Source organism: Schistosoma haematobium, chromosome 3 (assembly GCF_000699445.3).
Source record: "Schistosoma haematobium chromosome 3, whole genome shotgun sequence".
In the NCBI taxonomy this organism is placed as follows: Eukaryota; Metazoa; Platyhelminthes; class Trematoda; order Strigeidida; family Schistosomatidae; genus Schistosoma; species Schistosoma haematobium.
In genome coordinates, this window is record NC_067198.1 from 43,738,868 (window position 1) to 43,756,482 (window position 17,615).

The 17,615-nt window shown below is 37.9% G+C and overlaps 1 protein-coding gene across 1 annotated transcript; it reads right to left on the bottom strand.

The window, feature by feature from the left end:
- Nucleotides 1–1,968: 1,968 nt before the first annotated feature.
- On the bottom strand, nucleotides 1,969–15,814 carry MS3_00005841 (uncharacterized protein). The gene is made up of 4 exons (XM_051213934.1): nucleotides 15,588–15,814; nucleotides 12,554–12,667; nucleotides 9,213–9,366; nucleotides 1,969–2,190 (listed from the first exon to the last, which is right to left on the bottom strand). Exons 2-4 carry the CDS (start codon nucleotides 12,663–12,665, stop codon nucleotides 2,109–2,111), a joined length of 348 nt encoding a protein of 115 aa, XP_051069951.1. The 5' UTR covers nucleotides 12,666–12,667; nucleotides 15,588–15,814; the 3' UTR covers nucleotides 1,969–2,108.
- Nucleotides 15,815–17,615: the final 1,801 nt, after the last annotated feature.

Here is a 17,615-nt window from a genome sequence, read left to right on the forward strand (position 1 = left end):
CTTACCCTCCATTTCTAGTCTAGTTGGACTTTCATTTTTATACACAGATGTTTTTACCAAGTATATTATGTGTGATCAGACTGTTCGAAATATATTGCGCTAATATATCATCACATAATTCTGACAATCTTTATCTTCTCATCACATGGATGTGACAAAATCAAGTAACCTATTCTTTATTCGAGGAACGATCATAAGCCGTGTGGAAACTGATAGGCGGCGGTTAGTTGGATAAAATGTCATCTCCATCGCCGTAGCCACTCTGTTCCGTATTACACAGTTGTCTGTATCTTCGTTGAATTGGAGCTTGTAGAAGAATGGTTTCTTACCTGTCGTCAAAGTCATTATTTTAATGTCATCGGCACTAATGTGTTTCTCATCTGTAATATCTTTAAGTAGTTCCCACATGTTTGAACGATGTTCACAATACTTGAGTTTCTGAGTTAATATTGGAATTCAGATGTTTGATTTTTTGGTTTGTTCGACCATTAGACCATGAAATGTCGATGTGGTTATAATCACTTTCGAAAGTCATAGTGTCGGTTACTATGTTAAACCCATATAACTTATTCTAGCTTCTTGATAGGCCAATTTATTCATTCTTCTTGAGTCACGTTTTGACCTTGTTAATTATTCAATTATCAAACTTGACTGAGCGTATGTGTGTGTACATCTGATCCTACTCATCGTATGTCAGTAGCTTATTTTTGTGTGACTATAAATATCAATTAGCGCTTGATTAAATAGAGTTGGCTCACACGGCTTGTCCATCCTGCATCATTTTGCTTCGCTCCATTCGCTGCGCATCATTTGGTTTCGCTTTGTTCTTTTAATTGTCTGCTTGGATCAATGATTGTATAAAATATACGTATTCGAAAACCTTACTCGTATTTGGCTTACTTCATTCCGTTATTCACTGACGCGGACTAAGTCAATAATTTATACGAATATTCGTCAAGATTAGAACGAATAGTTTGACAAAAATTGGGCGCCGAGTATAGAGAAGTCACTATATGTGAAAATTATATTTGAAATTATCTCCGGGATTGAAATTTAAATAATTCCAACGTTTCGTCCAGCTATATATTTCTTTGATGATTTTGATTTTGATTGTTCTACCCTGAAGAAGTCCAGACAAGTTCGCTGGACGAAACGTTGAAATTATTTAAATTTCAATCGCAGAGATTATTTCAAATATAATTTTCACATATAATAAGTCGATAATTATTTACGAGGATAGCCGACATGTATATTTCAATAACAATCATTCGTACAATCTAATTAGAGTCAGATCTCGAGCCACTAAGAATTGATTGTCTTCAAATGAGGCTAGTGAAATAAGAATCATAACATAACTAGATCTTACTATCAAATTTCATCATATGCATCTTCATGAAATTCACCATGAAATCATAGAAACTATTTAGTATTATTGAAGAAATGTTGTCTTGGGTCCCTTACAGTCTTGATAACAATTATCTACAATATGTCTTATGAAATAAAACACTATTTACTGAAGTTTCTAAGGTTGCAAATGACTTTATCAATAAATTTACACCAAAACAATTACCGATTGAGAACTAAAGAATATTTATGATCAAGTCAAAAGTTATAATTAACAGTAAGATGAAGACATTCAAACATTACTAGAAAGCTACCAGTCATGATGAAGTACAATCTCAGGATCAATCAAACTTGCGTTCGTTTAATAATAATTCCTATTCTCGTGTAAATATGAAGGATGGTCCAATAAGGAATTACAAAGTAAATCACAAAGGTGTGATCAAGTTTGGTAAATGTTTATCCTGTGACAAATTTCATTCTCGTAATTCATGTGCATTTCATAATGCTAAATGTTTTAAATGTGGTAAGATAGAACACACTCCTATTGTTACGCCACTGAAGTCGGATGGCGAGACCCCTAGAGCACACATACTACACGAACAAATCTGGTCAGAACAGAGATTCGTTTTAGCCAACAGTCACTTAATCACATCTGTTAAACACCCCTTTTCGAATCAAAACTAGTGACCAAGAAAATTCGAAAGCAAAGCAAACAGTGCTAAACACTACAATTTATTAAAAAGCGTTTATTATGGAAATTCTGATTAAAAGAGTAAATCAGATAACAAACACTCAGTTCTTCTCTTTTTGTGAGGTCGTTTCAGAAGGAACCAGCTTTTGCATAAGCTAAAATGATATGAGAAAACAAAAGTTTGGAGTGATATTCGCCGTAGCGATCTGAGGTTTATACATCAAAGCATTGTTTTTTCATCAATAATGTGGTTTTTATTCATCTGATAATTATGTGCTGAAACGTGGCCCTTAAGAGTAGGGGATATTCGTAGGTTTCTGATATCTCTACTAAGCATTGCTTGTGTATATTTTGACCACAGAGTAGACAATCTCTGGGTTAGGAATGGAGTACTAGGTAAAGATGGGAAATCGATTGGTGAGCCAGTAAATCGTCATCAACTGTAGTGGTTGGACATGTGTTACCTATGCCCAACCGCCGCCTATCTCGATCAGGGATGTTTTCTGGTGTAAGAGTAGGCTGGAAGGAATCCAGGGTCGGACTTAGTCATATTAATAGATGTAGACTAACTGATTATGCTCCACGTGGTTATCGCAACCAATGGTAAGGGACTTTGAGTGACATGGCTGAAAATCGTTTACAATCGCGCATGTGCACCCACTCATAGTGTTTCCTCAAATTATGAGATAATCAGTTTCTAATAACTTGGTTTTTTGTTTTTATTTAATTAATTGGTATTTTCTTTTGGAGTCGCATCTTAGGTGCCTAATCTTTCCTATTAGTACTAATACTTCCACTATCTCTACTATTCTGGGATTCGGTTTGACAACTTAATCTCCTTGTGCCCATGGGGTGTACATACGTACAGGTTATACGTTGTGACTGACCATATAGTGAAACGGAATTTCGAAAAATGATCCGTTATTTTACTATTATAGAGCCCTATGCATCATACAACGATTTGTAGATGCTCACTCGTATCATTAAAGTGATTTAGACTATTATATCTAGTGCCTGTATATTTTGACAGAATATGCAATCAAAGTAATCATTCTATTAAAAGCATAATTCACTGAAGAAAACAGAAGAATAGTGTGTGAAAATAATGAAATATGTTGAACAATCATTGTGATTGATATGGAGATTCATTCAGAAGTAGCAAAAAGTCAGTCGATGGCAATCAGACCTGTTAAAATACTTGAAGATGATTTGGTTTCATATGCAGCATTTGTTAATCAACAGTGTGAGAGTATTAATTTGTGTTCACTTTCTGACGAACAATTTAATTGTCTTATCTTTGTTGAGGGTTGAAATCATTGTAATCATTCGTAATAGAATTCTAGGCAGAGTTAAGTCCGATCCCAATATAACGTCGAACGGTGTCACAAATGAATGATATCATGTTCATACTAAAATGATCGAATGTCCAAATCCAAATCAATTTGATTTGATGAAAATTTTTCGTTCAGACCGCACGATTAATGTTGCAAAGCATGATTCGCAAAATGTTCCTCACCCGATTTGAATGTATGATGTTCATGACTTGAATTCACGTTACTCTACATGGCCCTCCGCTATTTGTTTAAAGTGTGGTGCATGGCATTTTTCCCATTTCTGCCCATGCAATGAGTATAAATACTCAAAATTTGGAAATTTCGCTAACGCAGTAAACCCTCATCCCATCATCGAATGCCAGAAACGATCAATTGTGTTCGTGTATTGTCAAAATCTGACCCCCAATGTTAACGCAAGTGTTTATCGATTTGTCGTAACGACTGTATTATCACTTTACAATTAGACACTGCATCCGATGTAACATTGATTTCCTGCAAAGCATAAAAACAAACTTGGTCGGCCAAGCATTCACATTAATAACGATTGCACAAACAATGCACCTGGTATCGTAATCAAAATTTCTGAAATTATTAAGTTTACAGCCAAATTCAATATCCCAACAACCAAATCCAAATGATGTGTTACTGATTAATACTTCAATCTATTGGGTCTTGACGGCATCACAGAATTAAAAATGTTCGATTATCCATTTAATTTTATTTGCAATCCTGATTCAGAAATGCTCGATCAGTCATCCAATCTTATTTGCAACCAAGTATCTTCCTATCCTCATTCATATGATGCACAAATGGAGACAGAAATTTTCCAACGATTTTCAAGATTATCAAGAGAGAAGGGCACGACCGAGAAATTCTCCAGTAATAACCCTGAATTCAGCCTCACATAAGGGTGTCTCCCCTGCTGAGCCAATATTCGGAAGGAAGATTCGGACTTCATTCGATAGCTCACACATTTACGAAGAAGAAGAAGGCGAGATTATAAACTCAAGGCGAAGAGAATTGAACGTCAATTTGCTAAAGGATGACATGTAAACCACACCCGTGACAGACGATCAAATTCAGATAAACGAGTTCTTAGCTCAGACTTGAAACTAAATTATTTCATTGATACAGTCAGTTTGGAGCATCGGGATCAGTGTGGAAGGAGTGATGGATAGTAAACCAGAGCGACCAGTCAAGAAAAAATAAGGCAATTCACTCACTGAGATTGGAGAACAGAGGAACAGGCGGGTAGAACACTAAAGAAATCTTGAATGGACCGGCCCCCTTGAATCCACCGGATGGTCCGCGTGACTATCGTAACTAACGGTTGGAGATTCTTCGTGACATGGACCAGAATCGATCACAATGGGGTCGGTGTATACACTCTTTGTCTTTCCTTAAACTAAGAGAATAAAATCGCTTCATATCTTTCTACGAACTAACTCTTTCTTCCTGTATTATATCCTTATATGCAATCTTTCTTTCATATATTACCCCAACTGAATTAACTACTTTATGAATCCGGTGTTCATCTTGTTGTGTTAATAAGGTATGGCAACTTGGACCGATGCATATATGTGCCTGGTCCTACGTTGTAGCTGACTGACTGACCGAATCCACTGGACATAAAAGCATCACACACAGACCTTCTTACAGATGTTACTCCACCAATGACGGAAGGGGTCGGGGTGGCCGTCAGACAAACCAAGAGTGGGAAAGCAGTAGGACCTTGCAATATACCAGAAGAAGCACTCAAGTGAAACAAAGAAGTAAGTGCAAACATGCTCCACATTCTATTCAGGAAGATTTTGGAGGAAGAATAACTGCCACCGACAGAATGGAAAGTAGGAAAACTCATCAAGATATTGATAGGAGGAGTTCTAAGAAAATGTGAGAACTACAGAGGTATCACAATACTGCCAATATCAGGAAAGGTTTTCTACAGAGTATTATTGAACTAGATGAAACATTCAGCAGACGCCTAACTTCTAGATCAACAGGCCGGATTCCGTAAGTATCGGTCATACATGAACCAAATCGTGACACTACGGATCACTCCACCTGAGTGGAGTTCGTCACTATACATTGACTTCCTTGATTTTGAGAAGGCGTTTGAGAGTGCGGAACCATATGTATTTTCTGTCAACGGTGATTTGCTTGCATATGTTCTCAGTCAGTCAGTCAGTAACAACGCAGAACTTCGAACGTACGTACATCGGTTCAAGTTGTCATACCACATTAGCACACAGATACAATTGTCAATTCAGATCCCATAGTGGTAGTGGTAGTAGGAATATAAGCAGTAATCGAAAACATTAGGGTTTGAAGATGTTATCAAAGAGTATAATCCAGTGAAATCAATTTGGAAAGAGAAAGAAAGGGACATAAAGAATTCAGAAGATCAGAATTTGGGAGAGCATAAAGAGTGGAGGCCATGTTTTACTGCCATAAATTAGGACGCAACAAACTGCTGCGCAGTAAACACGTCCCTTGGTTGGCAAACGGATATCTCGTCTATGCCAAAAATGATGCAAGTTGACAGACGCTAGTCGGGGCTTCTGTATCCGTGCCGAGACTTCATCAAACACCAGACCACAAGGGCTAATGAGACTCCCAAGATAAGTGAAGTGGTCGACACGCTCAATTACTTCACTCCCTATCATTAGTTCGGGTGTCAATGCAACCCAATCCTGAAGCAACATTTTGCATTTCGACGGGGAGAATCGCATCTCGAACATGCTTGCCTTGTTGCTTAGATTGGTCAGAAGACTCTGCATTTTGTCAGCGTCTTCACCAAATAGAACTATGTCATCAGCATATTCTAAGTCAACAAGTGAACCTCCCGGTAGATGTTCAACCCCTGTAAAGTCAGATGAGGAAAGTGTTATCTCTAAAAGTACGTCGACCACAAAGTTGAACAAGAATGGAGAGAGTGGACAGCCCTGACGAACACCACTTGAGGTAATCAATTCTGATGACAGTTTGCCATAAGCTCTCACTCTACCAGCTGTGTTCGAGTAGAGAACCTGTATAAGGTTAATGTACTTCTTTGGTACTCCTTTCAATGACAAACACTGCCATAGAACCTTACGATCAACAGTCGAATACTGCCTTAGGGTCGAGAAATACTACGATTGTGGGGCGTCTGAATGTGTGTCTATGTCCCAGGACCTGACGTAGTGTGAATATCTGATCTATACAACCACGTTCAGGTCGAAAACCAGCCTGGTTTTCTCTAGTCTGTTCTTCACAAGCTTTGGTTAGGCGTCGAAGTATTATTGAAGCTAATATTTTAGACACTATATTAGTCAGACTGATCCCTCTGTAATTGTCACAAGAGGACTTTTGTCCTTTCTTATAGACTGGCACAATCAGTGATTGAGACCAGTCAGATGGGATTACGTCCAGTTCACAAATCCTACGTAAGACCTAAGTCAATCTCACTCTTAACACTGGACCACCATCCTTAAAAATCTCAGGAGTAAACCTGTCAGGAAATGGTGCTCTCCCTTGCTTCAGATTTCCTATGGCTTTTTCAACTTCGTAAAGAGACGGAGGACCTACATTAACTTGCCATTCAGGTTGACTGGAGATCGTGGGAAACCGAAGTGTGGCTGAAGGCCAATTGAACTGATCCCTAAAGTGTTCTGCCCATCGATCCAATCTCCTGGATTGAGAATGAATAATATGTCCATCTTTCTCTGAGATTGTTTCGCTAACGGTCGGGTTCCTAATACCGGTTTCCTTAACAAGTCTGAACAATTATCTGCTATTACCTATTGCCGCTGCCTTTTCCATCTCTCTTGCTTTCGCTACCCACCACTGTTCGCGATCATTGCGTAGACTTCTTGTCAGCTTGCGCTTAAGTTGACTCCGCTCTTCATTATGTTAAGAGCCAGGTGGAATGAGTTTCAGAGCATCTATCGCACTGATAGATGCTGCTGAGATCCAGTGTTGCTCCCTAACCTTGTGGTTTACCTTACTAGCAGATATCACTAATGTTTCCACAGCTTTTCGGATATCACTCCATGCTGCCTCGGGGTGGGCATCACATACACGGCTGCCTAACTGTTTTTCTAGTTGTTCCTGAAATATACTCTTAGCTTGACTATCATTAAGTAGGCCCCTAATAGGTTTCCTTGCAGCGTCTTTCCTACGTCCAGTAAGACGCAGGCAGATACGCGCTCGTACTAGAGCATGATCTGAATCTAAGCATGTGCTCCAGAATGAGCGACAGTCTTCAATCGAGCCCCTCCATCGGTGGGTGATAGCGATGTGATCTATTTGGGTCCAACGTTGGGACGAATTATGGGGTAGCCATGTCAAAAGATGTTTTTGCTTATGCTTAAAGTTAGTATTTGCGAGAAACAGGCGGTTATCTGAGCATAGCTGCAACAGATGGTCGCCATTATCTGTTCTTTGGGCCACGACACCATAAGATCCACTCAGTTGTCTTTCCCTTTTGCTTAGTTTACCTACTTGAGCATTAAAGTCACCAGCCACTATTACTAAATCAGAGCGCTAGCTTTTCGGAGAAGGTCGGAAAGCTTTTTGTAAAACTCATTTTCCACATCATCTGAGCTGCAGCCAGTGAGAGAATAGGCAGAGACGACGAAGAGGCAACGACGAGTGTCCCTATCTTTCTTAGTCCTTACTGTTCCGTTCAGTCGGACAGCTCACAAGCGGCTGTCTACTGGGATCCACTCAAAGAGAGCTAGTTCTGCCCTAGAACTCAATGCTATACTTACGCCGGCGAGGACACGGGAAGCAGCATCTAGGCTTCCGGATACGCAAAGTGTGAATCGAGTTGGTTCTTTATTTTAACATGGTGAGGTCAAATGAACGACGCTACTTGGATCTTGTATGCGCGTTTCAGAGACACAGCATACATCAATGGCGCGAGATTCTAAATTCCTAGATAAGGAACCCCGTTGTCCTATTTGGCACGGTGTTCGGCTGTTGAAGGCTTCTTCGTGTAGTTTAGGGCGTGGTTTCAGGAGACCAGGAATAGCGTTCCGCGTACTCGAATCGTTTACCCTAGCGGTGTGAGTTGGTAAAGAGACGTGAGAAGTGTTAGTAGTGGAGATAAGGGAGGTATTAGGGAGTGTAGGAAGGATTTGAATGTGACCAACTTGGTCTCGTGTGCTGTTACGGGTATGAGGGCTGATGTCACTTCCCGGCTGCCCACACTGTGGAAGGGTGTTTGTTGAGGAACCTGAAAAGGAAATTGGATTAGTGTTGGTCTTAACGACCTGGGAGCGTGACTGCAGTGCCCAAGGTACAACTGCTTGAGGCCGGTCGCGCACGGCCTTTCCGTGGAAGGTTTTTGACGTGCTAGCTCTGTTCTTCAAAGGGCCTTACCGCCGGAGACGGAAATCCGTGAGGTAAGGTGAGGTGTGACATTTTTAGGGTCGACCTTTTCTAACCCCACCCTCCTTGTGGGAAGGCAGCATCGCTGCAGATGCTGGTTGTCCGAGGGAAACACCTTACTGCTGTCACACCTCTCTACAGTCAGCAGTACGACTTCGTCCTCAGACCTTGAGTTTCTGCTTTTAGTCTTACCGTTCTCTAATAGATCTGCTTGGCATGGTAGAACCTGCAGGAACATGTGTTCCAGCCAATATAGCTCGGTTGAGTTATCATGATAGACAAGCCCGACCACCGCGTCGAGGTAGCAGCTGCGGTCAATAAAATACCTATTGTATACGACAGTGTTCTATGAAATCAAAATTCAACCAATCTACCTTATAGTCTTTTTGTTTACCGATTAAGATAATGATGCCGATGTGAATTAGGAACAATTGAATTATTAACTCAATTTTATCATGTTTTAAACTTACGAAGATCCTGGACGGTATCCATGTTTAAAAAGGTTCTCTTCTTCGGTTGGTGGCTTCAAAGAAAGTGTTTTTGTACAGTCTCTATCACTTATTGTTAATTCATAATCTGAGCTCAACGAAATATTCACACTGCCCAAACTGATGTACATTTCTCCTAAATAGATAAATTATCATATACACAATAGCAACGTGTTAGTTAACATCACAGTTCGGATACAGGACGAATAAAATTAGGCAAACTGGGTTTAAATATATGTACTAAAGGAAGCTAAAAAACGCTTTTGGAAAATTTTCCAAGTGGATGTAAAATATAATGTGAGTTTTGAGATTCTAGAATCAGTCTATCGAAGTGTCGTGATGGATAATTTTAAATAGAGTTTATGGGTTATACTGTAATGCTTACTATCGGCAGAATACTTACTTGCTTATTTGAGCCTGTTACTCCTCGTGCAAAATAAGCCACCGGTCAGGAACCTACGGACAACCCTGAAATTGACTCTCCTTTACAGTTATTCTGGAGTCCTATTCATGCCCCAAATGACATCTGGTTTATTCTCTCGCACGTTAGGTTGGTTTGTGGCCAATCGATCTGGAGTACCTTCTCCAGATAGCGGCTTATAAATACCTATACTTCATTGACGATCGTTGTGATCGTCCCCGAGCTTCATCTCCGTACAATTGAGTTGTTTTAACATTTCTGATTGCGAACTTGGTTGGCAGACCTTTGATTTTCAGTTATGCTTTAACTGTAGGGATTCCAATCTCGCCTTTGAAATTCGTGACTCCACATCTGCATTGGAGTTTTTTTGTTTGCCAGTGATAATACTTAGGTGCGTAAAAGCTTTCACCTCTCCCAGAACGTCTCCATCAAGTGTGATTTGGGTTGCTGACCACAGTGTCACATTTCACGATTTCCTTTTTTTCTCGTGTGAACGTTAGAGCAAGCTGTCTCAGGAGTTTCCACCACACTAATTATCTTTATTTGTATTTGATACTGTGCGTGTAATGTCAAGGCAAAGTCATCTGCAAAGTCAGGATTATGCAGACGCGTCTATGCTTTCCATTGTATCCCGTGATCCTAATGAGATGTGAAGGTCTTCACAATCTATTCGATAACGAAAATAAAGAGAAACGATGAGAGTAAGGAACCTTGTCCTTTACTGGTCCTTACTTTCAATGCATCTTTGAGCTGCCGTCCATGCATGATTTACATTACGATTCCTGGTAGGAGTTCTATACGATGCTAACATCTGTCACAGGTACTCTGTACAACTGAAAAGAATGACATTGACCTAGTACCTCCCAGTATGTTGAAGTTATAGCTTCATTAACACCAATGAAGTCGTTCTTGATAATTGTCTCATATCATTCTAAGAGGTTTTGTAAGGTTTTTAACTTGTTGATGAGAACAAAGAGGAATTCCCAGTACTTGTCAACATCTCGAAGGACAGCTATGCTGGCTCTTGTTCATGTCTCACCGTCTTCAGTTATGATCATTGCAGTCCTCTAGGCTATCATTTGTGGGTCCATAGGTCTGGCTGACATGTATTGTATGTTTATTGTGATTCCTGACCTGTAGCGATGAAGATATCCTGGGCGTGATTAAAAAGATATGTAAGTGATTGGTTAACTTGTTTTTGAAAATGTGTGCTCATTTGTTAAGAAACACTGGAGCGCTGCCAAATACAACATATTCAAGAACACGTTGTCATTGTCCATGACAACGTTCAAAACAATGAAATTAGTACTTTGTAATTTATTTGCGTTCACAGTTTGGAGAAAATGTGATCAGCCGACAAATATTTACACTTCGTATCACGTTTTGGAAATCAGCAACCAATAATTACCATCTTAAAGCTAATGATTTCAGGCAATTAATCCCTTTTAAAAATTTTGGTTATGTGATGAGATGAGGAGTATTGTCAGAAGTATGTGATAATATATTAGCGCGATACACTTCGAACGATCTGGTCACAAAAATACTTGTAAAGAACATCCGTGTATAAAAATGAAAGGTTAAGTAGACTAGAAATAGAGGAAGAGAGGAGACAGGTATAATAAAGAAAATAATAATGTGAAAACAACTTGAAAGCTAATTACTCTAGATAATAAGCTGATATTATCAGTGAAGTTTTAAGGTGAGAACAAACTATTTCTGAATGCACAAAGGGGGTTTGAAGTTTCGAATGGCAAGGGCTTAGTATACGCCCAATTACACTTTTGTACAACACCACAAGATCCGAGTTAACCTGCGACTTTCATTTTTGAAAGGTTGCTGGAATCCTTGCAGATAGATATCTGATCCCGTCTTGTTGGCAATATTTTTATTGATTCTCAGTGCGTTGGTTTGTGCTAGAGAAACTCTTGATTGTATAACCCAGGCTGTACCATTTGAGATTCGTTCAAATTGAACAGAGATTATGTTTTAATACGATTTAATACGAGTTACTCAAAAGCGCTTCATGTGCGATGCAGAAGAACGTAATCTGGCTTAGTAGAATAAATTTTGCTTCATTAGTTCTACGCTCAGACCGAATATTAGTATTTCGGTCGCTACACACATATACTCTCATATAAAAGCAGTCACGGTTTATAAACAAATAATTAATAAGGTCAAGCAGAACAAATAAAGCTTTCTGTTGGGAAGCTAGATTAATCTATGTATGTTTCACATAGTACTAGACACCACAGCTTTCATGATCCTTGACTCATGAAGATAAATATTGATTACCGTTGGTTAGAGTTTATGAACAATAAATTAAAACTATATGTCCACTCCATGCTGTAATGCATTGTTGTTAATAAGACAGTAAGTTTATAATTTGGAGTTATTTCAATTTATCTGACATCTTCGTTTAGCTAATGAAAATAATGAAGATAATTCGAATTAATGTAGTAGTTTAGAAGCTTTTTCGAATTTTTAGGAGAAGCAGATAGATGATCAGCATGATTGTCCTTAAAACCTGTCAATATATTTATTGACACTTTGCATTTACACGTACTATCAGATACTAATTGCTTGTTTATTCTCTGAAGAACTGACTTACACTGAGTCCTGAAACGTCAGAATATTTATACACTTAATCTTTCTACTCATTTGGACATCTACAAATACGTCATTTTTAATCATTATAATCTAGCCAATACTCAATAAAGTTTGATGGCGAATTCCGGTGAGTGGCCTATGCTCGCTTCTCCACGAGGGGCAACAGGCGTAAGTAACCCAATGTTTAATTCATTTGAAATTATCAAGTCAAACCTTACTGATGTTACTTATACATTCATAAACTGAGTAAACTTTTACATTTAATTTGATGTTTTATTAAAAATAACACATTTACCAGAATCATCAAATTTTATTGATGCTAAATATGTGTATGCTTCAAGCTTCATCATATTGAATGTGAATAAAAGAACTAGAGCAACGTTCATTGTGACCAGTTGTGATATCATTTCTAAAAGTTGAATAATAACAGAAAACGCTTTTATGATTTATTTAAGTAAAAGATATAAAGGAAATGTAAACGAGCAATTAAACCAATTACTGATTTGAACAGTTGAATTTTACTGTAGACTACCATCATAAACCTGGATTCATTGGACAACCGTTTCATTCAAGTATGGAACACGTCAGCAGTGCGCACCCACGATCACACACACGGGATCCGTACACAGAAAATTGAACAACACATGTGATAGTTGGATAAAGATAACAGCTGATGAATGCGGGTAACATGAGACTTTAAATTATGTGATGACTTTAATTTTGAGAAAGTCTTTTTACATTCACTTCACACTACGATGAGACTTCAATTCTATGTTTTATTAAAAGACCTTAGTTGGCGTTCCGTACATTTTAAATGAAAGACAGTAATGATTTATCATTAGTAACCAAACACCATAAGAAGGCCCAGAACAGAGTGGGTTGGAGAACGCTGGTCGGCGGCCTATGCTCCATTAGGATTAACAGGCGTAAGTAAGTAAGTAAGTAAACCAAACACCATACTATTCGATGACATGGAATGTGTATAAAACTCGTCAATAATTAATTTTAAGGCTGTTGTTTCGTCTAACTAACTAGTTTCCAGATTAGTTTAAAATGATCGATTTCATATAAGCCACTTGTTTATCACATGAATAGATTACTATCATTTATTTGTCATTGCATGACATAGAAACGCATAAACAAAGCGAAGTTTTAAAACTTATATGATAAACAAATTCAACGCTTCTGAATGATTAGTGATCTACCTGAGAAATTGACGAATGAAATTACCACCTGAAAATTCAATAGATTTACTATGTCCACTTTATAATGTTTCCTTTTTTCAAGTTAAATGTTTCCAATATACACAATTAGATGGTAATGGATCGCATAATCCTGCTGTTGATGTTTTAATGTAAGTTTGATCATTCTTAGTTGAATGTACTAACATACCAAACAGGTCGAAAAGCAAATCCTGGATTCCACCACTAATCACACTCGATCAATTCTATATGAAATTATGGAATCATGCCTATTTTGGGGCAGCTCGCACAGGTTAAATTATCTTCCAATCAAGACTGAACAAATTTCAACCGTGGAATAATACGAACAATTTCAAATTGAACCGAATCTCTTACATGTTGCACAAGTAAGCGGCTGTTTGAACTCAGTAGATAAATGCATAACGCAATGGAGTTTGAAGCAAACGATATGGGATACAAGATGCAGAAAGAACATCGACGCTGGAATGCAGGTACATCCGGCTGACGAGTACCATTTTGAACGAAGCATACTTCCTGAATTCATTGTTAATCATATTCCACCAAATATATACATTACGTTTTACATGAATTCACAAGAATGTTCTCCACTGCTCGTAGTTGGATACACTTGAATTTGTCTGTACTATTTTAATTTACATTCAGTAACATCAACTTCATTGGACTTTGCCCAGCATAAGGATTGTTCGTTATAATTAATCAAGGACTAATCTGTTTAAATTATTCAGGCCAAAAAACTGAAGCAGAATAAAACGCTTTCGTCATATTTTGTGGTTTCTCATCAGCCGCTGACAACCACATATGTATTGGAATGTAGCATTAATGTAAGGTATTGTATATTTTCAGTGGATGTGCACTGCTGAGGAGTCCCATACTGCGACAAAAAGTTTGTCTACTGCATCCAGGTTAGAGACGGTGATCTACATTACATCTACTTATGAATTTAACTGTGAAAATCAATAAGTGATTTGATTACTCGTCTTCAATTCCTTTGTATCTTCTACTTAAATAAATCATAAAAGCATTTTCTGTTATTATTCAACTTGTAGAAACGATATCACAACTGTTCACAATCAACGTTGATACATTCTTCATAAATCCGCTTTTAGATAAAAATCGTGTACTCACTAGTGAATAGATCGATTTGGATTTCCTAGAGTTCTAGTGGAAAGAAGTGATCAGTGGAGTACAATTCATGTCGATTGTGAGACAATTATACACTTCACACAACGAATGAAGGGTTGCGCATGATCATAGATCGATTGAATCTAGACACTAACATAGTTGGATGCTGGCTCAGTGGTCTGGAGGTTATGCGTTCGCGTGAGAGACCGAAGGTACTGGGTTCAAGTACGGAGTGCAGCATCGTGAATGCGCACTACTGAGGTATTCAATACTAGTACGAAATGGTCGTCCGATGCATTCACGTTTTCATTGGTGGTCTAACTTAAATCGACTCATGGTATTCGAATTCTTTCCAGCATCGATGTCGATTGTTCCACGTAATATCTCACCGTAATGTTACATTTCAATAGAGATATGGTTATAAGCAGCTGATGAGAAACTACAAAATGTGACGAATTCATTTTATTCTAGCCCGTTTGTTGTTTTGGATTCATTGTACTTCACAATGTTTACCGTCTTATGAAATTCTTAATGTTTAACTGTAGCTTTCACTTTTATCAGTAAGTCATATTTATGTAATGTGGTCATCAGTTTTCAAAACGTACATCGTACTATTGAATAAACATTCCGTCCACCATGGTGTAGCTCAGATAGTTTGCATGCTGAATCATTATGTGGGTATATTATGAATATTGTATTTCGGATTACAGATAATAGACTATTAACCATGAAATAATAGATGTAATTCGTAGACCAGCATGGAGTATGAAGGATCGTTGATGATTTTTTGGATATAACATCTGCCTCGAAAAGAAATCAGTCTATTTTAAGTCTTTAATATTAAGTCTCTTACTCCAACAAACAAGTAAATAAGGACTGTGCTAGTGTTCCAGGGAGAGATGTCATTCAGATGGTATTAAATGCACAAAACATGCCAATGGAATTCAAATAACATCACTAAACAATAGACCATTAATAACTTACTTCAAATAAATAAGCTTTGTAACATACGTATCTAGTAGTTGGACACGCTTTTTATACAAAATGTCAGTAAAACGAATCATTAAAAAAGAGTTATCACATGTATATTAACCAATCATATCTCTAACACGATTAACCATTACCTGAATGTAACTACATAAACTATGAATAGATGTAGAGCAGATAAATTTTGTGACATTTTGCGACACGTACTAAACGCACTAAGTAGCATGTGAATTTTTATCCAGATTATAATTTCAATTTGTGATTAGATTATTAACTGTTGCAACATACTTTGACTACCGAAACTGTTCACAGTTCTTGGTGAATGGTCTTGTAAATCGACTTTTAACTTTGATGGTAAGTTTAAAACAATTAGTCCCTTTGATAAATTTTGGTAGTGTGATGAGAAGACGAAAATTATCAGAACTATGTGATGATATATTGAGGTAATAAGCATAACGAACAATCTGATCACTCATAATATACTTGTTAAGAACATTTATATATAAAACGTAGAATGTCAACTAGACTATAAATGAAGGGTAAGAGGAGAAAAGGTTAATACAGAAAATCTTAACGTGAAAACAATTTGAAACCTCATCACTCTGTATATTACCAGGGTAGGTTTAAGGTGAAAACAAACTGTTTTTGAAAACACAGAGTGGGTTCGAATTTTTGTATGTCTAAAGCTTCAATAAACCTTGCTATATACCTTTTTACATCTTTGTACAAAATCACAAAAGCCGAGTTAACCATTGACAGTTTGATGATTACCTCAATCTTTGTCCTTTCCACTTTCAGCGTCCATTACTAATTTTCTCCCCAGCTGGAAGTTGGTTTGTTCTCTCCTACAGTAGGTTGTTGCTGATGATGTCCAACGGGTGGACATTGAGTATCTTACGTAGACCATTGTTTAGATAAGCTTGCACCATTTTGATGATGTTTGTGATAGTTCTCCAAAAGAACTGTCTTGACGTTTGTATTGAAGATTCTGACTTTGATGTTGGCTTGCATACAGTTGTTTGGGGTTCTATACGTTCTTCAATCCTCTTCGTTCATCGATGATGCTATCCAGGTAAGAGGACGTTCCCACATCTTCCAGGGCTTTTCCATCAGGTGATTGTGTTGGTGTTCACTGTGTTGTATTTGAGGACCTCGCTTTTTTCCTTGTGTATGTTGAAGTCTACTGATGCAGAAGCTACAGCTACACTGTTCGTCTTGACTTGCTTTTGTTGACGTGTATAGGATAAAACGGCCAGGTCATATGCGAAGCCCATGTCGTACAGTTGCATCTGACCAGTCCATTGTATTCCGTACTTCCCCTTGAATGTCGAGGTCTTTATAATCCAGTCAACCACCAGAAGAAAGAGGAAGGATGAGAGTAGGCAGCCATGTCTGACTCCGGATTTCACATTTTAGTGGCCCGTGATCTGACTTCAATTATATCATATGTTTGATTGTTATTGGTAATATACATACGGCCGATCCTCATATATTTGATAGAATTAAATCGGTTTGGTAAATAATGGAATGAAATAAGACAAATACGAGAATGGATTTTAGGATACATATATTTTGTACACTCACTGATCTGGACAAGAAATGAGAGTGATGAAGCGAAAAGAAGAGAGCAAAGCCAAATGACGCGCAGTGGAGAAGGCGTGTGAGCTAATTCCATTTAATCAGGCGTTAATCAATATTTATAGTCACACAAAAATAAGCTACTGACATGTGATGAGTAGGATAAGATGTACACATACACACTCAGTCAGGTTTGATAATTGAATAATTAACAAGGTCAAAACGTGACTCAAGAAGAATGAATAAATTGGTCTATCAAGAAGCTAGAATAATTTATATGGGTTTAACATAATAATTGACACTACTACTTGTAATGCGTCTGCCAGTTGTCTTCCACTGACCACTTTGCACTGTAGTCCGTCGTATTAATCCGTATGATGTTGACGATTTTCTCAGGCACACCATAGTGTCGAAGAAGATTCCATGATGTTCTCCTATCCACACTGT

Coding starts and splice junctions, on each gene's coding strand:
- MS3_00005841 (XM_051213934.1), bottom strand. CDS start 12,665: ATGATATCACAACTGGTCACAATGAACGTTGCTCTAGTTCTTTTATTC. Junction 9,367..12,553: donor AATAAAATTTGATGATTCTG/GTAAATGTGTTA, acceptor TTATCTATTTAG/GAGAAATGTACATCAGTTTG. Junction 2,191..9,212: donor GGATACCGTCCAGGATCTTC/GTAAGTTTAAAA, acceptor ATATCATTTTAG/CTTATGCAAAAGCTGGTTCC.